This window comes from Mytilus galloprovincialis, chromosome 14 (genome assembly GCF_965363235.1).
Source record: "Mytilus galloprovincialis chromosome 14, xbMytGall1.hap1.1, whole genome shotgun sequence".
NCBI lineage: Eukaryota > Metazoa > Mollusca > Bivalvia > Mytilida > Mytilidae > Mytilus > Mytilus galloprovincialis.
In genome coordinates this window covers 33,284,418-33,310,531 of record NC_134851.1, presented here as the reverse complement: position 1 = coordinate 33,310,531, position 26,114 = coordinate 33,284,418, and the positions used below count along the sequence as shown (strand labels likewise).

Here is a 26,114-nt window from a genome sequence, read left to right as displayed (position 1 = left end):
CTATGTCTTGATCGTGTAAATTATTTTCGATCGTTACCGACATTCTCCGAGATATGGCTTCCATTCTCTAACATCACCCACAGGTGGCAATTGATTTTGAAAATGATAATTTCACTGTACGTAAGACCAGCAAATATTTTTCTTATAGCACAATTGATCAGGTAAAAAAATCGAAGAATGGAATTGTGAAGGGCGATGTTGTTGTCATAAGGTTAACCGAAGATCCCTTTTAGACATATGGATGGTAGCTGGACCAGAAGTCAGAAGACTATCAGATGCATTTGAAAGATCTAGTGGTTTTAGGCATTCTTTAACAGATGAACCACTTAATGAACACTACAAAAACACAAAAAAAGGATTTCTTTAAAAAGATCAAAGGCAAACAATACGAAGATCGTTTGAAGCAAATGCAAAACGAAGGAGAACCTGTTTCTTATAACCAGATCAAAAAGAACAATTTCCTATGTCCGTAAAATAAAACTGTAAACGTCTTTGTCAAAAACAAAGCTAGAGAACTTTAACAGTGATTGCAATATCTTTTCTATAGACTTGTATTTCTTGTCACAGTAGACAAATTGACATGGAGTATTTCTTTATTTATTAAAACCAAACTGCTCCTCCGTTTTTGTCTCAGGATGTCACTTTAAACAGTGGTATTAAATCGGTGCAAATGGGTATACTTGAAACATTTTGCGATTAGCTGATCCAAATTCTGACGCATTTGTCGTTGGAGGGGCAGCAATGGTTTATTCCAGGCCACCTTGTCGTGCAACAATATTTGATGATTCTGCAAAAGATGTCATACTGCCTTACATAAAATCTTGCATCACTAAGTATTCAAGAGTAGACATTGTATTTGATGTTTACTAAATGAATAATTTAAAGGCTAGATGTTACAAGACAAAAGCAAGGTTCTTGTGCTAGACGGAAAGGTGTTGGTTCTAGTAGAACACCAGGGGACTGTGAAGATGACAACAAAACGAAATGTTTCAAGTTTCTTGCCGACAGAATTGCTTCTTTAGAGACTAATAATGATACTTTCCAGCTACCCCTTGTAATCATGGAGAGGCAGATACACGAATATTTGTAAATGTTCAGCTTGCTTCCTGTACGTGTCATATCAAATGCGTTTGTTCCTCGTGTAGCTACTCTTTCTTTCGTGCATGCATTCAGTGGATGTGATACTTTATTGGATTTTCGTGGGAAAAGGCATAGGTCAGTTTGTATGACATGGGAAGTATTTCCAGATGTAAGGGACGTTTTTTTTTTTCTTCGCTGAATTATAAAGATACATACATGGACATCATATAAGCATTTGTTTGCATCATGTATGACAGAACAATTAACATATGATCAACATTTGCTGTTAACGAGGCGCGATGTAAATTGTTACACAGGAAGCAGTAGCATTGTGATGCAGTTCCGCCTACAAGAGTTTTTCTCGGAGCACATCCAAAGAAAAGCATATCAAGGAGGACAAGTTTGGGCTCAGTATGATTTATGTATTCGACAGGTACATGTACCAAGTCACGAACGCTGGGGTTGGATGTAAGAAAAAAATCGATGACAGTTGGAAACCAAAAAGGACTTCTTCGGCTGTCGTTACTTCCTCCTGTCAGGAACTTATGTAATGTGATGGCAAAAAATCCAGCTGTGTTGACAACTGTAAATGCTACCGTTCTGTCCTTCCTTGTACGGGTTTTTGTATTGGCTACTGTAAGATAATTATAAGATAACCAACCTGTCTATCTAACAAAACTAGGCATGTAAACTTAACAAAGAATGTGATATCACTTGTTTAGTTGATGGAAATTATAAAAAAATACATTTTTAAAATTTTTGCCGCCATTTTGGAACCGGAAGTCACTTTTTTTTGTCATTTATGTGTTGTTTTGTCATAGTTTAGGAACTGTCATTTACGTTTTATCAAAACTTACATTGCATTATACCTATAACACAGCTTTCAAGGATTGTCGAAATGTAACCAATTGGATAGGACGCAATTTGCAAAATGATCGGTGGCCATCTTGAAAAAATGGAAATTTTTGATGGCCAGCACCTGATTTTTTTTAATTATCATTTAGTCAACCCGTATGCCAAATTTCATGCTTGTATCACGATTTGCACAATTATGTCCATAATATCTCCCACTAAAACACATGGAAAAGGACTGGATTATCCGAAAATTTGATATAATTGATATTTTCAATCTTAAACTAAGGGAAGAAATTTAATCAAAAGTGTCAAAGTCACGTAACTAAATGCAAATCATTTGAATAAAGTACCCTTGATTTTGCCATATGATTTCCATTACGTAATATTCGTTTTGGGTTTTTAACCGATCTATAAACCTGAATACGTCGACATCATCAAGTGCAAACTAATATCCCTTGTCGCTTGTTATAAATTCATTTCTTCAACATGTTCAATGAATACGCATCAAATATTTTTAAAAGAATATAAATTAATAATATTGAAATGTTTTGTTATACATGTATGTATATACATACATTTTAAAAGTGAAAAATTATTAATCATTATATATCTATGCACACGCATGCGGTAGAATGATACATTGTATACAAATGCATGAAAATTATAATATAGATACGGTTGATACGTGTTTGAATGACCGATCTCTAGTAATAATTAACAAAATTTTGACAGATGACTTTAAATCTTCCGATTTGGAGCGGTTATTATAATTAATTCTCATTCAAAGAGGAAAATTTTATGAGGATAAATTCCCTGTCATTAATTTATCATCCACATAGGCGGATTTATGGGGGGGGGGGGGCCCGGGGGGCCCGGCCCCCCCTTTTTGGGAAAAAATTTGGTTGCTTATAAAGGGAATCACTGAAGCGTGACTGGAGCGGGCCCCCTCTTAGGCCAGTCAGTGGGCCCCCACTTATGAAAATTTCTGGATCCGCCACTGATCCACACACGAACTTGTCCCAGATTTTTTTTTATATCTGTACATTAACCTCACGTTCAGGTATAGAGATGTGATTTTTTTTGAGACAGGTGCTTGTCGGACCATCCACAAGAACTGGCGGTCATTTGAAATGTATGGTACTTCAGTACTTTGATTCTCATCGTTGAAGGCCGTACAGTTGCCTTCAACTTACACCCACTTCATTTGAAGTTATACGAAAACTGACAAAATGACATGTCAAAAACTAAGATTTTATCAAATTCTCCGAAAACGGAAACCGGAAAGTGTAACTCTTGTGTTACATAAGAAATATGTTGTATATAAATACATACATGTACTGAAATAAACGGTAAGAAAATTGTTTAATATTTTGGCATGCACAGGGGTATCTTCTAAACCGTGTAGAGTTGCTAATTTAAAAAGATGAAATCTTGTACACTAATGTGTATGAGGATGATAAAGTATTTGTGGTTGTGAGCCGGAATGTAAGAAACCTCCATTTTGAATTCTGAATGTTTAGACCACTCGATTCTTTGGCAAGTAAGTTCCTTATCATACTTTTCATCTGTGATTTATTTGACTTTAGTTTATGAATTAGATGATTAATTAATTACAGGCAGCTCAGACCTAACAAACCTTTGTTGAATCCGTAAAAAAATGTCCCGTTGCGTTTTGGTATAACTGTTGAGGTTTTAAGAATGCAATTTTAATCAGAAATATTATCTTAACTACTTGAATAAAGGACAGGCAAATGAACAGTGTGCCAAATTGACAACCTATACATGCTTAATAAGTTCATAATGTTCATAACTCGCAGGGGCGTAGCTAGGTATTCTGTCAACTGTAGGCACCAATCGTCAGGATGTCTAGGGGCCGCTCAAGGTAGGGGGTTCAAGGGGGGGGGGGGCGACCCCCTGACGGAAAACGGTTTTCAGCATTTTAGCTGCAAAATTTTCTGTACAAAAATATTGAATTTACTGGTTATTTAATCATTATAGTTATAATATACATGATGAAAAGTTCTAAAAATTATGAATAATTCACTATAACATCTGACTGGTGAATAAGATAACGCGCAGTACAATCGGAAATATGAAGAAAAAAATATTTACAATATGCATTGCCTAACTGTAGATAAGCGTATCCCTTTAATTAAGCAGTACACCCTGTTTGGTATTTTCATATCTATACCGTTCTGATTGATATAGATATAGGAAGATGTGGTGTGAGTGCCAATGAAACAACTCTCCATCCAAATAACAATTTATAAAAGTAAACCATTACAGTTCAATGTACGGCCTTCAACACGGAGCCTTGGCTCACACCGAACAACAAGCTATATGTACGATTGTGACGATCCTTAAAATAAAAATAGGCACGTAAACACTGATATTAATATATAACATATATAATAGAACTATCATTTTGGCTAGACAAAAACCATCAATCTTTTGATTCTTAAACCTTCACCCTAGCCACACATACACACATAGTCGATGCCTAATGCAAAAGTTCTGTTCTGTTCATACTATCGTTACAAAATTTAAGAAATTCGTATTTCTTTATATCCTCGACAACTGTTAAATTCCTACCTGCTTAGGAATTTGAATAATTGTGGTCATTGTACGCAGATCTGAGAGTACTCAAAATTACTGGAAGCTAGTTGATTTATTGATTTTTAAATATCCAATGTCAAATATTTATGAAAGTTCAGGACAAAAAAATATATTACAATAAATACAACATTGAGCTAAGTCCTGTAATAGGTGTCGTCCAGGACGAAGGTCTGGAAATTTGAAAATGCCATGCATTGGAAAATGAGGGATTATTGGACAGGAGCAGAAATTACGCCTTTCAGTAGGCAACTACGAACTCCTCAAAGAGTGGCATTTTCTCTACAATTAGGCATCGGATTTAATGTCCCCATTCTGACCAGACGTGACTGCGTATTTATTATAATACATCCTGCACAGCCAAACGGACGACCAACATTGGCAAGTCCGTTGAAGACAAAGCGGAAAACTAGTTGAACACTAACAACAACTTATTAAAAAACTGATGTTTCTAAGTTGAGGTTCATTCAAGTTTTTGTTGATAGAGGTTAAATGATCTGAACCAATTGCAAGTTCTACTTTCACTGGAGTTCATCTACAGATAACGTTGTTTATTATTTTTTTTAACCAAAAAAAAAATGTGAAAAAAATATGTGTAGGCACGTGCCTAAAGTGCCTAACCATGCTAACGGCAGCTACGCCCCTGGCACCTATGTGTTTTTCTTCACGGAAGTTTAATATTTATTTACTAAAAATGCAAACAAAATTAATCTTATCCATTGACAGTGGGTCTCATTGGGGTCTAAGCGTGACGCGGGATTGCCGATTTTTCGTAAGCGTGAAACGTGAAAGTCAAATTATTGTGTCGTGAAAACGGGAAATGAGGTCTTGCGGGACCCGGGAATTGACAAAAAAAAATATAATTGCTTACGTACATAGTGTAAGCGGGATACGGGAATCTGACAAAACAGTAAGCGGGATCCGGGATCGGAACCCCCCAATGAGACCCCCTTGACATGCGCTTAAACATACTTCGAATCCTCAATTTTTTCTGAACCGAAAAACTTGAGAACAGGTAGCAATACACAGTTAGGAAAAAAACTTAAAATTGACACTCATAATTTTTAAACACCCTCTTCCCCCTTCTTTCTAACAAATAAGGCTTAATAGTTGTGTTATGCATGTAAATATTTATAGAAAGAAATCTTCCATAGATTTGATTTCTAATGGTCATAATGGTGAAATATAATCCCTTTTGGGTTTAACCATGGCAATAATCTGAATTTCTTTGATACAAAATATAACAAAAAAGGGGGTGAACATGTCACAAAATTCCCCAAAATTTGATCAAAAGGAACATTTCAATCAATTGCAGTGATACCTTTCCTGAAACCATAGGTTTATATCTATCAAGTGGTCCCAAAAAAAAATCATATGCATTTCTGCTCGTTTTTCCATAAAATTGAATTGAAAAGATCGAGCGTAAAATCTTTGTTGATATTAAAGCACTACAATAATGTATGGACCTATGGGTGGTACGGATAGGAAAATACGGACTGTCAAACATATAAATGGCCTATAAACATGATAAAACATGCTAAAACAATTTAAATGTTTATATAAACCCACTAAGAAGGCTATATTATTCCTCAATTATCTAAAAATCAATTTTATTGTACAAAACACTTTCATATTTAAAAAAATCACCAAACTAAACTTTTAACTGTGTATTGCTATCACAGCTTTGTTTTTATTTTTTACATCGGATGACCGTGAGGACATTCCGGTGTATTGCTGTCGCCTGATTTCCATTAAGTCGCTTCTTTGTTGGGATTGTAACCCATCTACAAACATATTAAATACGCGGACATTATTGAGTGCAAAATAACATTTCTTTTTGTGCTGTAATAAATTCATTTTGCAAGGATTACTTCTAAAAACATTTTTTTTTATGACATAAACTCATGATATGAAACTGTTTTGTCGTTAGAAATAGATATAAGTAAAGTTTAACAATCTTTAATATCTATGTACACGTACAGAAAAGCTATGGAAGAATATCCACGAACGTTTGCAATCTCCCATGCAGAGTTAAAGGACCGATAACTCAGCACGGGACATTGAACATTTTGCGTGAAAATATGAATGCCTACTCAAATCCAATTTATTAGAAAATCAAATTAGTTCAGAAAAGTGTCCACTATGCACTTGCGCTGCTCTTTTATCAATATAGTAGAATAAATGATATACAAATGGATGAAAATTATATATACATGTAATTGTAATATACAAATATTAATAGTAATATATAACAACCTACCAGAGTATACTGTGTCACTACAATATAACATTTATTACGATGAGGTTGAATTTATAATCCACGCACGAACTTGTCTCAGAAAAAAAATATATCTGTACTTAAACCTCACTTCAGGTACATGTATAGGGATGTGAATTTTTGTTCTGAGACAGGTGCTTGTGACCATCCACAAGAACTTGTGGTCATCCGATGATCAGTACTTCAGTACTTTGATTTGTTTATAAAAGTCCAAGAGTTACTGTAGTGGTCTTGATGACGTTATTATACATGTACTAAGTCAATTGGATAATAGATGCACTGTTTGATAATCTAGTCTAAATGTTTGAATCTTTTTTATTAGTTGTCATTTGCTTTGAAATAGCTGTCAGTAACTGCGAGTTCTCTCAGATCTGTACTTCGTGTCAATTCGTTTTTGGGATGTACAAGTTCCCGGCCGTTCACGTTTAGTGTGTGTGTTTTGTTTGATGTAATTTTATTTGAATCCATCTGATGAGTAAACTAAGCCTTATTCAACTGATTTGTATTGTTTGCTCTTATTTTGTATTGTAAGTGATACCACCGTCCAAAATAACTATAGGGGTGGCGCTTTCAAACTTAAGTTCACCCAGCCACATTCATGCCTGCCCAAAGTCAGGAGCCTGTTATGTAGTGGTTGTGGTTTGTTGTAGTGTTAACTATTTGGGTTTCGTTAATTATTTTGTACATAATAGATAAGGTTGTTACTTTTCTCGTTTGAATCATTTACATTTGTCATTTCGGGGCATGTTATAGTTGACTATACGGTAGAAAATTTGCTCATTGTTGAAGGCCGTACGGTGACCTAAATTTCGGATTTGCTATACATGTTTACACGGGTCATAATCACTGCCGAACTTCGTCATTATACAGAATTCTAATGAATTCAATCATCGACCCAAAAATATATCTACAAGTAGTTTCCGGTCAAAGTAAGAAAACAAGGACGGATTCAGCATATCAAAGAACCCCAAGAATTGAATTTTTGTTAAAATCGAACTAAGTTTAATTTTGGAACTTTTGGACCTTAATGTAGACCAATTTGAAAACGGGACCAAAAATTAAGTATCTACATACACAGTTAGATTCGGCATATCAAAGAACCCCAATTATTCAATTTTTGATGAACTCAAACAAAGTTTAATTTTGGACCCTTTTGGCCCCTAATTCCTAAACTGTTGGGACCAAAACTCCCAAAATCAATCCCAACCTTCCTTTTATGGTCATAAACCTTGTGTTTAAATTTCATAGATTTCTATTTACTTATACTAAAATTATTGTGCGAAAACCAAGAAAAATGCTTATTTGGGCCCTTTTTTGGCCCCTAATTCCTAAACTGTTGTGACCTCAACTCCCAAAATCAATCCCAACCTTCCTTTTGTGGTCATAAACCTTGTATTTAAATTTCATAGATTTTTATAATCACCATGACTTTATCAAAGGACAATACGAATGCTAAAAGATCTAGACTAAAAGTAAGGCGTTGGTACTTTAATTCAGTCATCAACCTCGCGGATGTGTTCCTGTAGTTGAAGACCGTACTTTGACCTATAATGGTTTACTTTTACAAATTGTGACTTGGATGGAGAGTTGTCTCTGTTATTGGCACACATACCACATCTTCCTTTATCAATAAACAGTGATTTTTTACTGTTTGGCACCGGTAATCAATATTATATCGACTGGAATATTCAATAAATGTTTGTAACTCACTTTGTTGTTTCTAAAAAGAGCCTTTTTGTTGTTGTTGATCTATGAATGCATACATGTATTTGCTATAAGTAAAAGACATGTGATAAAAGTAAAACACTTATTAATATTTGCACGCAAAAACGACAAATTTACGCGCTTTTCCTAAATGATTTATGGGCAATTTGAGAGGAAGTATTTATGCATCAAGGTCGGAGGCCAAAGGCTATATTCTGCAAAACACTAGATCAATTGAATTGAATTCAAAGCTTTATTTATAGTCGGCATGTTATATAACAAATAAACATAATCTCTCTGAGCTTTTATAACCGACAACTACATACATTTACATGATAATCATAATATATATACACAATACTAATATTAAAACATAAAAGACACAGAACATACATTTCATGCATATTTAGGCTGCACTAATTTAAATACGACACAGTATACACATGCATAATCACCATTGCTAAAACAGCATAAGAACTAAAGCACAGCAATCACAAATTATAAAAAAGCTAAGCAAACAATCACATAAAAAGCAACACTATTATGTTTTAAAGCTATAACATAAAACATAAAATAAAAACTAAGCACATGCATTGCAATGACATGAGTTGCCATTCCATGAGTTTATTAGACTCTTTAATTGGGTAAAAGATGTTTCAGTTCTAAAGTGGTTTGGCAACCCATTCCATAGTTTGGCAAGTCTTCATATGTACTATTGTGAACCTGGTAAATGAAGCGAAATGCTCTTTCTTGTACTTTTTCAATTTTTGTTGTGTTGGCCTCGCTGCAGAAATGCCAAGACAATGAGCAAAATTAAAGTTTAATTGACATAATGAAGGAGTGACATATTGTTAGTTTTCCAAGTTTGTTCAAGTATTTCCCAAGTCTTTTTAATACATTTAGTTGTCTGGATGCTTTTTTGCAGATGTTTGATATATGTTTGTTGAAATTTATTTCAAAGTCAATGGTGATGCCTAATAGTTTGACCTCTTTTTCACAACAATTTGTTACCTGCTAGATCAAATTTAACGTTTTTGCACATTGTTGTTTTGCCAATTGCCAAAGCTTGAAATTTTTCAGAGTTTGCCTTCATTTGATTTAAAGGGAACAAGTCTATCAGAGCCAAACTGTCTTTTTCAAGTGTGGAAATAACTGTGTCTATATCTCTATTTGCATAAGCTAGTGTGTTGTCATCAGCATGATCAGCGTAATTGTAAAGTGAACTGTGTGTGGTAAAGTGAAATATCATTTATGAAGATTTCAAGATACTCGAAAACGAAAACACACAAACAATACTAAAAAACAGAGGTTTTCACGGTAGGATGACATTTACTCTTTTTTTGGAGTGAAATATTATACTCCAATGAAGCCATACTCTCATGAATGTCTTGTCTGATTCCATTCAAAATGTATTAGTACAAAAAATACATGAAAATTATCTAACCTTTTAATTTACTAAATTATACGAATTTTTTTTTGTAGGTGTAAAGAACTTATAGATTTTGACCATCAAAACAAACAGGTGAGAATGAAGCTTTTGTATTTAATATCATGTACATAATAAGAGTAGGTAACTCAACAACAACAAAAATTAAAAAAGATATCTGTATCAAATACCACAGCGCATATGCTCGGTGTCCTTAAGATGTTGGCAACGTAAGCAGAGTTTCTTTCAAAACCTTGTTCACCAAGATGAGTAACAGTAATATAACCGCTGTTCCTTGGCTTTATGAGTGTTTTTGTTGTGTACATGAATTTACTATTTTTTTGTCATTAATGGATCCCCCATTATCCTTTGTTATTCTATTGTAAGACCGTCATCGTGGTCAACTTTATTAACTTGTGATTATGACTATCTACATCAAAATTGAATATACGAAATACAGATATGGTTAATGTGTGACAATAACAACATCCGTTATCAAGAGCATATTTTTTTTCTACTCGTTCCATACAGGGTTAAAACAACAACATACATTTATATATTATAGTTATTGAAAAACACTAATCCTTGTATGATTACAGGTACAGATTAAATGGCACAATCCAATATCCAGTTGAGTATGCTGTTGCTCAATATAATAGACACGTTAAATGCGAATGGTATGTATCTAATAAAAGATAGTTAGATAATGACATTTGGGAATATCTTGTATAAACTACCATTTGTGCTACGTTGTTTGAAACCATCAAACAGTTTATCTTATTCATGTTTGAGTCGGAATTGTGTACAAAGTCATGTGTTTTCTAAACGCGTTTTGAGATATATATTAGTAGTTACAATGGTATATCTAAACACAACTTTAAGTATAAAGAACATTTTAAAAATGTACACCTGTCATGAATAGAAACACTTAAAATGTGTTTTTGAATTCGTATTTAACATTTAAACACTTATTTATAAGCTACACATCATACGCACAATTCTAAACACTTTCCTTGCTTTGGTCAAACTAAATATGTTTAAAAATGAGACAAGTTTCGACCTAGACATGTAAAACTAAAATACAAAACCAAATGTGTTTCCAGTTGTGTTTTGAGTCTTGTCTAATCACCACTTTTGCAGCGTAATAATGTCATTAGAATAAAATCTTACTATCAGCTCAGTAATGGAAAAACGACACACACATAATAAACATGATACAGGAAGAAACACACTCTTTAAAATGATATCAAATCGTTTGGTACCAAACATTTGTGGGTATTAAGTATTAAGAAACAATTTGGAACACGGTTTTCGTAGTTTGTCCCAGAATTCAACCAATCAAAATACTGGATATGATGTTTCGAACATACATTTTTTACTTTGCGAACCGAATAAAGTTTTTTTACATGCGAGATTGGTAAGCCAGTGTCATCATGGTCACTCGAATTAAACAAAAATGAAGGATAAATTATTCACAAAGTTGAAAAAAATACAAATAAAAGAATTTAGAAATCCAAAAATTATATCGCAAGGGAGCTACCATTTGTTTTTATGGGGAGAAAGGGTGGGGGCTAGGATGAAATTGAAAAAGGCAGGACAAGAGTTTTTTTGTAAAAAAAAGTCGGGATAAACTTATCTAAAAAGTCAGTGCAGAATTAAATTGATAATTGTATTGTTGTATTGTATAAATACGTCTATAAACTTCTGGGTCTAACTTTGAGTATTTATATTCAAGTACTAGTATCTGAACTATTGCAGTGTTTTTGACATTTGAACCAGAAATCATACGTATTGGAGAGACTCTGTCTTTAGTTTGTACTGTTGCTGATGTAGACATTATCAACCAAGGACTTATAAGACAATGGACAAAAGGGCCTGAACTGATTTGTTATAATGGCCATCCAATAGATCCACTTAAGTATAGCGAGATTGTAACGAAGGATAACCAATTTAAGCTGCAGATCAACAACGTAACAGAGTCTGACCTGCTGTGTAATTATCAATGTCGTTATAGCTTTGAAACACAAACAAAAAAGAAAGAAATATCGAAACATACTTTTGAATGTAAGTATAATTAGAGCCTCTAAAGAGACTGTGTCGCTCACCTTGGTCTATGAGTATATCAAACAAAGCACACTCTTAAACATTGTAGATGAGAGTAGACTTTATGACAAAAATCTCTATCTTAATGCTCTTGTTTTACTGATCATTCAGTCTGCTTAGTTTCTTTGACTTGTTAATAGATCTTGCATTGCTTATCATTTTTCTTATTTAAAGTGTATATTTTTCTTTTATAATTTAAATCATATGAGGCATAACAGAAACACAATGTTTCTCCCTTAATATTATAGCTCTCATGATAAAAGGCAAAAATGAAAAAAAAAAATGTTAAACTTTGTCATTTATGGGCCATATAACTCCTATAAGAATTTGTCTAACAGTTTTGATATATATGGACAATTGGAAGTGCTCATTATTCGGAACATATTTGTTCCTTTCAGATTTTCTCTATTCAAAAAGGTTAAAAAAATAATTAACAAAACTTGCATTTACTCCTATGTTCTGTTTTTAGCCATGTCAGCGATGTTGGTTGGTGGGCTGGGTCATCTTACACATTTTTTAATCAAGATACCTTAATGATGATTGTGGCCAAGTTTGGTATATTTGTCTCAGTAGTTTCAGACGAGAAGATTTTTGTAAAAGAATATAAAAAACTAATTGTTAAAAATTTAAAATGAGGGCAATAACTTCTAAAGAGTCAATTGACCATTTTTGGTCATCTTGACTTTTTTTGTAGATCTTACTTTGCTGAACAATTTTGCTGTTAACAGTTTAACTCTATCTATTATAATATTCAAAATAAAAACAAAAAACTGCAAAATTTCATTAAAATTATCATCCGGGGCAGAAAGTTATCAACAGATTGTCTGATGCAGATAGATCTTGACCTTATGAACATTTTTGTATTTAGTGTCGACTTTTCTGTAAATTCTTTAGTTTCAGAGATATTATCAGGCCAAAAACTGCATTTGACCCTCATGTTCTTTTTTTAGCCATAGCGGCCATCTTGATTTATGGGCAGGATCATTGGATACTCTTTTTTAAACTAGCCATAAGGATGATTTAGGCCAAGCTTGGTTCAATTTCGCCCAGTTGTTTCAGAGTAAAAGATTTTTGTAAAAACTTTAGAAAAATTGTGAAAATTTAATTAAAAGGGCAATTACTCATAAAGGGGTCAATTGACCATTTTGGTCATGTTTCCTATTCTTATTTGTAGATCTTACTTTGCTGAACAATTTTGCTGTTCACAGTTTATCTCTATCTATTATAATATTTAAGATAATTATAACCAAAAACTGCAAAATTTCCTTAAAATTACCAATTTAGGGGCGCAAACCCAACAACCGGTTGTCTGATGTCGCTGAAAATTTTCGGGCATGTAGATGTTGACCTGAAGAACATTTTTACTCCTGTCGGATTGGCTTGGTTGATGGGTGGGGTCATTGGGTACATTTTTTCAACTAGAAATGATTTAGGCCAAGTTTAGTTTCATTTGGCCCTGGAGTTTCAGAGGAGATGATTTTCATAAAAGTTCACGGACGACGACGACGGACGCAAAGTGATGAGAAAAGCTCACTTGGCCATTTTTGCCCGGTTGAGCTAAAAAGGAGAACAGTTAAGTTTGTTTTCACTGGCAACACTACTAATGACTGGTTTCCTAATGAATATTATAAATTGGAATTGGTCAGTTGGTTGTTTATTATCTCGTATCGTTACCTTTGTGACTTTTTTATTTTGTTGATGACCCTTCGCTGTAGTAGAACAATACATTGAGTCGCATATTTAAAGTGTGATTTCATTAAGGTATTTGACACTGACAAGAAAACCATACCAACACACCCAGACACATCATTTTCAAGCTCATCTTTTTGTTCTTGATTCTAAGTACGGCAAGATACTGGGAGGAGCACCAAATACCAGTTTTCAAATCTTTGGTTTGACACAGTCTTGGATCGAAAAAATAAAAAAAAAAATAGGCACTCGATTCGAACACGAGGCTCTAACTACTTTTTAAAACTTTCGATGTGGTTTGTGTCGTTTGAATACTTATAACTTAAAATGTTCTTATTACGGTTAAAGTGAAATACTAGTAAGATTCAAGTTAACAATTCAATTCATTATAACCTCATGACACATTTGGCCAATAGAATTTTATGGACTTGATTTTCGGTCATCTCTGAACACTATATGGTCTTTAATGGCATGCATTATATTGGTTTGATATTAAGGAAGGAATTAATTCGTGTTTTTAAAACTCGGGTACATTATATAAACATCATCATGTCCATGGAGGGTTATGTTTTATAGTTTTTACGGGAAATAGTCGGACAATACCAAACTAAAGATGTCTTATTGAAATCAAAACGTTTAAGTCAAAATACATTGCACATCTCATTTCTTCTGGGATCATTTTATCCTACTCCTTCAGTATATATTACATGTTAAAGTTAAGTGTTCAGAAAAGTTGAAGGGAAACGCTTTTTATAAGTAAATGATAATGGTATTTGGTATAAAGGTATATAATTTTATTTAGTTGTATGAGCATTGGCACATCGCATCCCCATGGAGATAAATTGATAATGTACATTCATTTGTCACTGTGGTTCATAGTCTTTAAATGTTTGCATTTTTTACGGGTTAAAAAAAATGCTGGTTCAATTTTTGCATTAACAGTTTGCACTTTACTGAAACTTAAAGGCGATACATTATCTGTGTTTTGAGTCTTATGTAGACGAAACGCGCGTCTGGCGTACTAAATTATAATCCTGGTACCTTTGATGACTATTAACAGTATATGGTTTGATATGATTCGATAGTAAATCATGTACATTGCAGCCACAGGCGCTTGGGTATATGATACATTTTTTTCTCTATTAAAATATTCAATTCTTTATATTTATAATGCATATCTATCACTTCTGTGCATGTCTCACCTAGTTTCCAGTGACTTAAACGATTTAGTGAAAATACCAAATTTTACTATCCATTTGTTTCTTAGTATGGATAGTAAAATTTGGTATTTTCACTTAGTCGTTTAAGTCACTCGAAACTAGGTGAGACAAGCACAGAAGTGATAGATATGCATTATAAATATAAAAAATTGAATATTTTAATAAAGAAAAAAAAAAGAAAAAAAATGTATCATATACCCAAGCGCCTGTGATTGCAGCAAGAAAAGATTGAATGAAATATATTTTGATTTATTCTAGATCCACCTGCAAATGAAACCAAAGCCACAATCAAAAGCAACGTATCAGACGAAAGTAGCACAATACATCTGCATTTGAAAAAGGTGTATCCAATGCCGATCTGTACAGTAACTGTAGGGGTGAGTTAGCAAAGAATAGTTACTGAATACGAGTCCAGTATACTTTAATAATTGGTTCATAGTAAAAAAAAATCATGTGATTTTTTATGAATTTATAAACTGTAGTAAAAGGAAGTCTTAGACTTTTACCAGGGGCAATACAAAATATGAGTAGAAAAAATGCAGATAACTGTAGTCAAAACCTAATCTTAGTTGAACCGGATGTGAAAATAGTGCATGGCATCCACCCGCCATTTTTCTAGTCAGAAATGCAAAAAAATTGTAACACACTTGCAATGAAGCACACCGAGAAGGGAGGCAATATTGCGGCTATTGTATTCTTTTCCAAATTATATAGAATTTTGAGGCTTTGATGCACAAAAAATGTTTTGATCTATGATATACTGATATATTAGCTGGATGTTATTTTGGTATCTGATATCATCGAAAGGAGTAGGTCCGGTAAGGACCAATTTTGGCCTCAAATTTCAGGTTAATCTGACGAAAGATGTTGACCACTTTTTAAACACTTAAGTGTCTATTTTATTTGATTCAATTAATTTATGTTCAAGATTTTAACTAATTTAGTCATTAAAAACGCTCCGATTTAAGCTCAAATATGAAAATTCTACCAAATATGCTGAAAACTGTCACTTTTAAGATGGTTTTTGTCAAAATTGAAAGTGGCCGCATCCGTGTTCATCCTCAACCTTTATATATGTTATGTATTATCATCAAATACAACTTATATTTAAATATTTTGGATGAACACGAATGCGGCCACTTTCGTTTTACACGAAAACCGTCTAAAATTTTACCAAAATGCTAGAATTGTGAAGATTTCAGTAATTTAGCATGACTTAATGGTGCTAGTACTCAATAAATGTACATCGTATTGTCAAAAACAGCCCATATTTATGTAGCAGAATCATTCTTCTGTCCAATAAATAACTAAAATTATACATTTTAACAATTTTGTAAAACTGCTATATTTTGGGGCCAAAAAGGGGCCTAACTGAACCTACTCCTTTCAAAATTAAAGCCATGCTTTCTTGTCGTATAAATGTATAACGGTATTTTTGGAAATGCTCTTTTTCAAACCTTTGAATGACATAAAACTACATTAGTTGTCTTTGTTTCCATGAATTTATGTATAAGTATTATATTAACGATGTGGTTTTCGTATACACAAACATTTGCATTTGGGTTATCTAATAACTGATGCTTAAATATTAGTAGATTTTAAATTTTGACACAGAAAAATAATCGTACTCTTGTATAATTATGTTTTAGGATTCCCAAATGGCTCTCGATATTGTGAAGCACCACACAAATGGTATCTACTATGAAGTTTATATGATTAAACGATTGGCGAATTCGATAAAATGTAATCGTGATTTTGAAGTGTCTTGCCAGCTGATAAAGAATTACTCTATAGCAGTTGAAAATATAGATCCCTGTAAAGCAGAAGGTATGTATGCAATATTGGATTTTTATATGTTGTTTTCTACACACAAAAAAAAACAATAAAACAAAACAAAAACAAATAATAATGATTCACAGCCCCATTGAACTAGTACGCTTTAATACATATTTTCATATTAAAGCGTACTAGTTCCCGGAAGTTTGATAGAAAATAAACAGGAACATGTACTTCTGATCTAAACAGCAGTACACATTTGCTCTCCTATTATTTTTGGCTCTCCAGTGATCCCAAGTCCTCAAGTTTTTATTTGATATCAAAAACTGCCCAAATATTTCACCTATTGACATAGATACTGCTATACATAGAAACTATTTTGTTTAAAATATGTACTACGACGCTGTTATAACCAAAAAACATTTAAAAAAAGGTCAACTTGTAAAAAAAAATTGTAAAAGGCTTGACATATCAGATTGACATGAAGCAAGAAACATACTAACATAAAGATTAAATACGAATTACCGATCTAAGAGTACAAGAGTTACTGAAAACAAGTTCAAATCCAATCATAATAGCATACTTGTATAAATATATCAATCGTCTTCTCTCAGGTTATAGTATCAGCCAGTTCACATCCGATTCATTTAGAAAATACGTCATAAAACTTTTAAGACAATCATGGTCCTGAAAGCACTTATTTTTTCCAAAATGATGTTGTTTAAATTTGTATCTAATTGATATCCTATACGTTTAATCAAGGGGATGACTTTACATTGCTCATATGCAAGTATTAAGGCTATAAGAACAACATTACGTAAAACTAGGATGTGATATCCCGTCGTTAAGAACAATTCTACAGGTACACCCAAACTTCCAAAAACAAGTTTAATATTGTATCTAGGAAAGAATGTTGTAAAATACTTTTTCAGCTCTAAGTAATCTATGCTAACGAAATCCTAAATACTTTACCAGTGTTACACAGATAATATTCATTCAACTCTTAAAATTTAGTACCAGAAACAAGCATTGCCAACTCGTTAAAAAATATGCACACAGTAGGAAGGGTCAAAATGATCATCATCGCCAAAAAACAAAACAAAAACAAGAATGTGTCCCCAGTACACGGATGCCCCACTCGCACTATCATTTTCTATGTTCAGTGGACCGTGAAATTGGGGTCAGAACTCTAATTTGACATTAAAATTAGAAAGATCATATAATAAGGAACATATATACTAAGTTTCAAGTTGATTGGACTTCAACTTCATCAAAAACTACCTCGACCAAAAACTTTAATCTGAAGCGGGACGAACGAACGGACGGACGGACGGACAAACGAACGAACGAACGAACGAACGAACGGAGCCACAGACCAGAAAACATAATGCCCCTCTACTATCGTAGGTGGGGCATAATAACGTTTTAAATTGTTATGTCCAGTTTAAATCAGTATGTTTTGGTTATACCTGTAATATGAACAAATTTGCTATCCAAATCTGTTCTAACAACGAGACATAAGGCTAGTCAAAGTCTGAATCTTTTGTGGCATCTCCCTGTTTTATAATAAATATGTCCTTCAGGTAAATAGTTAGTTGTAAACGTTTGCCTATCTGACACCTTTGGTATACATGAGAACGTACATCCACTTCATTGTTCTCTGGTTGATAGTTGTCTCATTAGTTATCATACCACATCTGCATTACTATCTTGATCTTGAACTCTGAGAGGGAACATTTTAAAATCGGGAGAGAAAAGTTATTACGAAGATTAATAATGGATATGAAACACAGGAGGCAAATATGTATAAGCATCATTATTGAATGACAAAATATATATACATATAGAATCATATAATGAAAAACCTACTGCCCGCATTAATATGTTTAAAAGAAACCAAGTTAAATCTGCATTTTACAGTACGATAATAATACTAACGGTTTTATGTTAAACTAAAGCTTAAAATCCCTTATTGATAATAAAAGTGACAAAGTATCAAATCCATAATATATGTTTCATCAGTAGGTAACATAATATTGTCCCATATGGCGCTACCCTAAAATGAATGAGCAATATTGAAATAAAATTGAGAATGGAACAAAGTCAATACATCTGAATTCAAATTGACGTCAATGTCCTTTTTTGATATTTAAATATATGCACATGTGTCGTTTGTTCTTTCTGCTATGTCTCCATTGTCGATTCAAATTAATGTATTTCCTAGTACACCTTTATAAGGAATAATCTCTTATTCCATGGTCAAATGAAGAAATTGACAAACATAGTCATTCCTGATATATTCCAACGTGATGTACTTGATCCTTGATGTTAACATTCATTTCTACTTCTACTTCTACTATTACACGATCACCATAACTAAACTGACAACTAGAATTCTGCCACTTTTCATTGCGCATGTAAAAAATGTAGGAAAAAGAGATAACTCGATATACAGTGATACTTAATTACTAGGAAAGTGTACTAGGTCGTCTTATGCAGGTTAGTCTTGAAACATTCATTACTATGCGTGTACCTGCTCTGGTAGCATCAAATGGTATAGTACGTTTCGCCTCGAGTAGTTCTTGGATAGAAAGATTGTCATACATTCTGTTTTACACGATGGAATACCATGACACCGTTAATGCTTAAGTTTAGACATTAGGTGCCTAGTGAAGTAAGAATGTTCAATGTGTCAACATTGACGATACAAATCGGTATTTGCATCATTATATTATGTTTTCAACGAATTTTTCTTTAATAATACATGTATGAAAAGTAGTTTTCGGATTATAAAAGCGACGCATTGATCCATGAACATCATATATTTAATAAAATTGAGAATGCAAATGGGAAATGTGTCAAAGAGACAACAACCCGGCCATAGAACAGACAACAGCAGAAGGTCACCAATAGGTCTTCAATGCAGCAAGAAATTTCCGCACCCGGAGGCGTTCTTAATAGCTCATATTTTGAGATGGTCTGTGCCTTTGAAACAGTTCGATTTCTAAGAACAGGGATGATTCTTTTTAAACCGTATAATGATATCAATATGATTGACACCACTATCCTTGTATACCATGTACTGTGGATTCGTTATTATTCGTTGAATACCAATTTTCGTGGATTTCGTGTGAACAGACGAACCACGAAATTAAATGTTCAACGAATATCAAATTTTCTATAGGCTTGTTTGCAGATTTCTCTCAAACCGCGAAATTAGATTTCCACGGACATGAAAGTTTTCCTCATTCCACGAAAATTGGTACCCACGAAAATAAATGAATCCACAGTATCATGAGTATATAAAGAAACTTGAAATATAGATTTGATTAACATACAATGAAGATATTCAATAGAATCATTACCAAAGCAAAGTTGATATGTGTCTTGGTTTTTTTCTACAATTTTTTATAGCTGTAGCTTTCACTGACGATTCAGAGACAGGGAATGAATTATTGATTAGTTTGCCGACAGTTTTCATAGTACTCATTGTGGTAATAGGATTTCTGATATTTAAAAAACGTTTAATAAGAAGAGATTCATACCAAGAAGAGAAGAATGGTAATTACCTTTAACATACTAATTACATTTCGTAATGTGTGGGTTTTTTAAAAGAAAAATATAATGTCCGGCAGGGATGGGGTCGATTACTTTAAAATGTAATCGATTAAATTACAATTACTTTGCTAATACAATGTAATCGATTACATTACAATAACACCCTATTTCATATGTAATCGATTACATTATATTACTTTTCTTTAAAGTAATCATGATTACTTTAGATTACTTGTGATTACATTGTATATTGCAATATCATAGTTTTTTTATAACTTTTTATCCTCACAAAAAAGCTAATTTTGGTGATTTTTTTAAAAGTCTTAATGTATTCATCTTGTTTAAAAGAATTTATAGACAAGTACAGTGTTACATGTGTAATTTGATGAAATAGCTATAGACAAGTGTCCTATCTCTATGTAAAAGATATAACTTTTTTTTTTTCTACAAATTTTAACCAACTGCCTAATTAACAAAAAACCTGAACAAATAAAGAATTAATTAAGTTTTATTGTCTGTTGGGGACATAATTGACACATCCATTAATGTTTTTACAGGTGTTAATCATTACTTCCATTGTTTTAACAAAAAATAGGTGAGCTTGGGTATTAAAATTTTATTGTCTTAATAACAATATCAATAAATTTTAATAATTAAATAATAGAACTTTTGTCATGTGAAAACACAAAACAGCTTTGTAACTTAAGAAAGTATATACATTTCTCATTAAATTAAGAAACAGTTTATTGTAATAAAAGATATTTTGTATTGATGAAACTTCTGAGGTCACCTGTTGTTTACAATGCATATTGTTTGTAATATAATATGCCATATGTATATACTGTACATGTACTTGTTTATACTGATGAGCCGTAATGCTCAAAATTAATATAACAGAATAAAAATTATTAGAAAGCAAATATTATACTTGAATTTATGGAAAACAAAATTAATTCAATTTGTCAATAAATTTCTGCGTTTGAATTTCAATGTAGTTATGTAAACATATTGGGTAAACTTATATGAAATAGGAGTAAATAACAGAAGTTTTCAATTAAGGAAAAAATGCCTTCAAGGCATGTTCTTGTATCATAAAAGCTCAATCTCACAACGAAATATTGGAGAGGCAATTTTCTTAAGTAAACTGTAAACAAAATAAAACACTTGGTTATACAAATTTGTTATATAGATGATACAATTTATCACATTAAACAAGGTCCCATCATTGTGAATACTAGTTTATGATTTTTCATTCAAGCTTTACATTTTCTTATTTTCATCTTCTCTATCAAAAACTATTTTCATATATATATATAAGTATTATAGATTTTATAATTATTATATATATATATATATACAAGATTTGTAATCAGCAAGTAATCATATGAATGTAATCTTAAAGTAATCTAAAAGTAATCACGATTACACCTGTATTGATTACATAGGATTACACTGCAAAATGTAATCGATTACAGCTGATTACGATTACTGATTACGATTACCCCATACCTGATGTCCGGTGGATTTAGAATAATGTATACAGTATATACATGTAGATATCATAATTTAACTATCGGACGGTGAAAATATATAATGAAGACCACATTCTAGATGTTGAATTCAGTATTATGACAGTTATCAGTACGCAGATTACTGGTTCACCGAATGGATTGTTTGTGGATAGATGAGAACAAATCAATATCGTGCCAAATGCAAAAACGTCAAGACATTTAATGTCTATCAGTAAGACTTGCATATTATTGATTAAATTGAAAATGTGCATTGTTAAACAAGTTTATGTAATTGTCCCACGTGCAACGCATTTTACAGGAAACTGAAAAATCAGGCCTCTGTCAGTCCGTCCGGTGTTGTTAGCGCAATGACATAATTATACAATTCTTACCAGATTTTAATGAAACTTATAGCATAGGTATGTATCAGGAATTTCTTGGACAAGTTCGAAAATCAGTGCTTATCAATTTTTGTTTCCAAAAGTTATGCTCTTGGAAATATTGATTACTAAATTACATGGAAAAATGCATTTTTGAAACTCTCATGTGTACAGTTCATGCTATGAAACTTAAATCATAGGTTTATATCAGAAATGATTTTGACACTTTCAATAACAATTGATGATCAAATATTATATAAGAGTTTATGTTCCTTGGAAACAAATCGCAATGCATTTGCTCTGAAGCTTTCATTCTCTAGGATACTTTTATAAGTAAAATAATACTTATAAAAAATGTTTTTGTTTTTGCTATTGCCCATGTACATTGTATAAATAAGATATGTGTAATGCAGTGGACAATGTAACTGTTATTTTATTGTTACTTAAGGTTATACAGTACTTTACAGTTGTGTTTATTCTTTTGACTACCCGCGGTTTATAATTTTGTCTTTCTAAACTTTCGGTCGTATCAGCTGAATTGAACACATGCCGCACGCGTGTTTATCACATCATTCGATTTCCAGGCCCAACAAATAATATAATGTTGTATTTCAAAGTTGAGGATGATAGAAAAGCAACATCTTCAAAAAGTTTCGAATAAAAAAACTAGACGAAAACAGTTTGGCAGAACATTCACCCTATTTATGTATTGAAATTATAACGTTTTTCTCTCCAAAAACAGATTTTAGTTTGAATACATCTTAAGTGCACGAATAACAAATGGTATTTTCGGAAATTATTCTAACAATAAATAAACTGAGAATTCAGATGGAAAATAAAATATATAATTAAATTGTTTATACAACATTAAATCTGTATCAATGTATTTAGAAAAAGACACAAACAGTGACGTTGAAAGTCAACCATGTACATGTACAAGTAGCAGCAATGTTTCTGATAACAGCAGGTCTACAACCGAATCAGAGACAAATTTGGAAGAAAAAGAAAAGTGCCTGTCACAATGTGAGTTTTGCAAAGTTATGTTTTGTTTTTTGAACGTTATTGGTGAAAGTTATTTCAACACCTTTAAAAAGAAGGTGTCTTATAATTACAAAGTTAACCTAGAACTTCCAGGTTCTTGAACTTGTAACTACGAACCTAGAACGCTCATACGACTAAATAAATTTGAATAAAAGATATTCCTTCTGTACTTGTAAATGAATGAACATAGTTAGTGAGCAGTAAATGTTAAAAACCAAAATATTTCAGCTAAAAATCAACAAGGCGAATCAGTATCAAATATTTAAATATCTGCAAAATTTTACAACAAAAAAATACAATTATGTTTCAAATTTCAACACCCATTTTTCAATTTTTGCAATTAAAGGACAAATTCAGCATTACTCAATATCATAATAATCGAACTAACAGACATGCTTAACATGTTGAAAATATAACCACACACTATTTGATAAACAAATACACGTTATATAATGTAGTTCAAAGATGGAGACATGTACATGTGCATTCTTCAAAGTACATCTATATACATTGATTGATTTGTGTGATAGCAGAAACAAAATCTTTTTCAAATATTGTGATTTCCATTTTTCGTGTTTTTATCATAACTTTATTGTCAGCTACCGTACAAAACATATGATTGATTAATTATTTGTAACATTTTAATGTCATTTCTGATAGATTCTGGCTTAGGAGTTGAAAATGAACAACAAAAAGAATACATTAGACGATGAAAAAGGGACGTGACGACTGGAAGATATAACCAATCTCAATTTGATTAACAAATAGGTGAAGTGTCTATGAACATATCAATGTAATGGTCATCTGTGAGAACTCAAGTGTGTGTATGTTGCAATTGTTCACTTTACCGGAATCAGTTGTGTAGAGTTAAACAAGTTCACAGCGTTTACTCCTTGTTTTATCAACGAAATAAAAAGGGTTTGTCTGAGGTCAAGTAACTGAAAAACTATCTCAGCTCAGATGTGTCTGTCTTTATTCAATAATGCACTTTGTATTAACATAGCCACATGTTAATGTGTCTGTCCAAGTCCATGATCATGCACAAAAGCAGCAAACGTATTGATATCAATTTTGTTACAGCCTCTGATAAATGTTTTTATATATTATGACTTCGCAAAAAAGGCGTTATTTAAAGCTTGATGATTTTCTATGTATAAACATTAATAAGTTGAATAATGTGTATCCCTGCAAATGCCTCTCGTCTTTTGTGTATTGTCATTTTGACTTATCTTGTATTTATTTTATACATCCAAACAGTGCCTTCAAACATACGAAAATGCCTGTACCAAGTCAGTAACATTACAGTTGTTTTCCATTCGTTTGATGTGTTTGGGCTTGAAGTACATTTTCGATTGGAATTTTGCTTGGAGCTAGGTATTTTGGTTATTTTACTATTTTCCTTCTTCCATCATGAAATTGAGAATGTAAATGAAGAATGTGTCAAAGAGACAACAACCCGACCATATAGCAGACAACAGCCGAAGGCCACCAATGGGTCTTCAATGCAGCGAGAAACTCCTGCACCCGGAGACGTCCTTCAGCTAGCCCTAAACAAATATGTATATAAACTCATCATAGATACCAGGATTTTTATTTTATATTAGTCAGACGCGCGTTTCGTCTACAAAATATTAGTTCAGTGATAATAGATGTAATATATATATATATATATATATATATATATATAAATATGTTGTGTACAAGATGTAAGTTTGTAAAAATTATAATTTGTACAATTATACGTTTATTGACACAAACCTTTTTACACCAGGTGAAAAAAAAAAATCTTTTAAAATATATCAGTTTAATATCTTAAATTCAAATGTGTACACTTCAACCTAACATTAAGTGCTGTTCTCCTTGTCTTCAAACTGGAAATAAGGACAACCGAATAATTAAATTTCTAATTTTATTTTTCTCTTTATTCCAATACCATATTCATAAAAAGTCTTTTTGTGATCTTCGAATGTTCTTTATATCAACGTCAGTATTAGTCTGTATCATGTAGTCATGGAAATATCACAGAAATATGTGAAACAAAATCCTCCATTTGTGTTTAGCAGTTTATAAAACACTTGATAACTTGTACGAAAAATCTGTACAAATTATAATGTGTACAACATTACAATTTGTACATAAAATATATATGTATATTAAACGTCTGAATAATTCTTGTAACATCGTAACTGTCGTCACCGTTTACATTTTAAAATTGTGATAGTTCATATCGCACATTACTATTTGTATTTGAAGCATAGCTTTGCAGTTTCTGTTGTAAATAACCATATAACTTATGTCATCTTTAAAACTTTCAGAATTGTACAGGCGTCTTGACTGATGTTCGGTTTACTTGTTTTATTGTATAAATTTCAAGATTGTTATAGTCTAATCAAAGTAGATTCATATGGTTCATTTGAAATCGTAATCAAACTGATGAAGGATATCTGTTATCCAAAATATTTATAAACAATTACATTCATAGTTTCCTATCTAGCTCACCTGACCTAATTCTCATCACTTGGCGTCCGTCGTCCGTTGTCGTTTGTCGTCATTGTCGTCTGTTAATTTATACAAAAATGTTCTCCTCTGAAACTACTGGGCCAAATTTAACCATACTTGGCTACAATCATTATAAGAGTTTCTAGTTTACAAAATATGTCCGATTACCGCGCCAACAACCAAGATGGCCGACATTGCTAAAAATAGAACATAGGGGTAAAATGGAGTGTTTGGCTTATATCTCTGAAACCAAAGCATTTAAAGCAAATTTGACACGGGATATAATTGTTCATTTAGTCTATTTTTAAAATTTTTTTTGTAAATTTTTGTTATCTTTACAAAAATCTTCTCCTCTGAAACTACTCGCTAAAATATAACCAA

General features: G+C 32.3%; 1 protein-coding gene across 2 annotated transcripts; it reads left to right on the top strand.

Moving 5' to 3' along the window:
• The first annotated feature begins 3,229 nt into the window (after positions 1–3,229).
• LOC143059030 (uncharacterized) lies at positions 3,230–24,430 on the top strand. Of its 2 annotated transcripts, none has more exons than XM_076232496.1 (9): positions 3,230–3,284; positions 10,013–10,052; positions 10,556–10,633; positions 11,715–12,020; positions 15,227–15,345; positions 16,618–16,795; positions 20,159–20,305; positions 23,085–23,216; positions 23,895–24,430. In XM_076232496.1, exons 3-9 carry the CDS (start codon positions 10,567–10,569, stop codon positions 23,945–23,947), a joined length of 1,002 nt encoding a protein of 333 aa, XP_076088611.1. In that variant the 5' UTR covers positions 3,230–3,284; positions 10,013–10,052; positions 10,556–10,566; the 3' UTR covers positions 23,948–24,430. The 2 variants fall into 2 exon arrangements, with proteins under 2 accessions (XP_076088611.1, XP_076088610.1); XM_076232495.1 differs by lacking the exon at positions 3,230–3,284 and adding an exon at positions 3,307–3,475.
• The last annotated feature ends 1,684 nt before the right edge of the window (positions 24,431–26,114 follow it).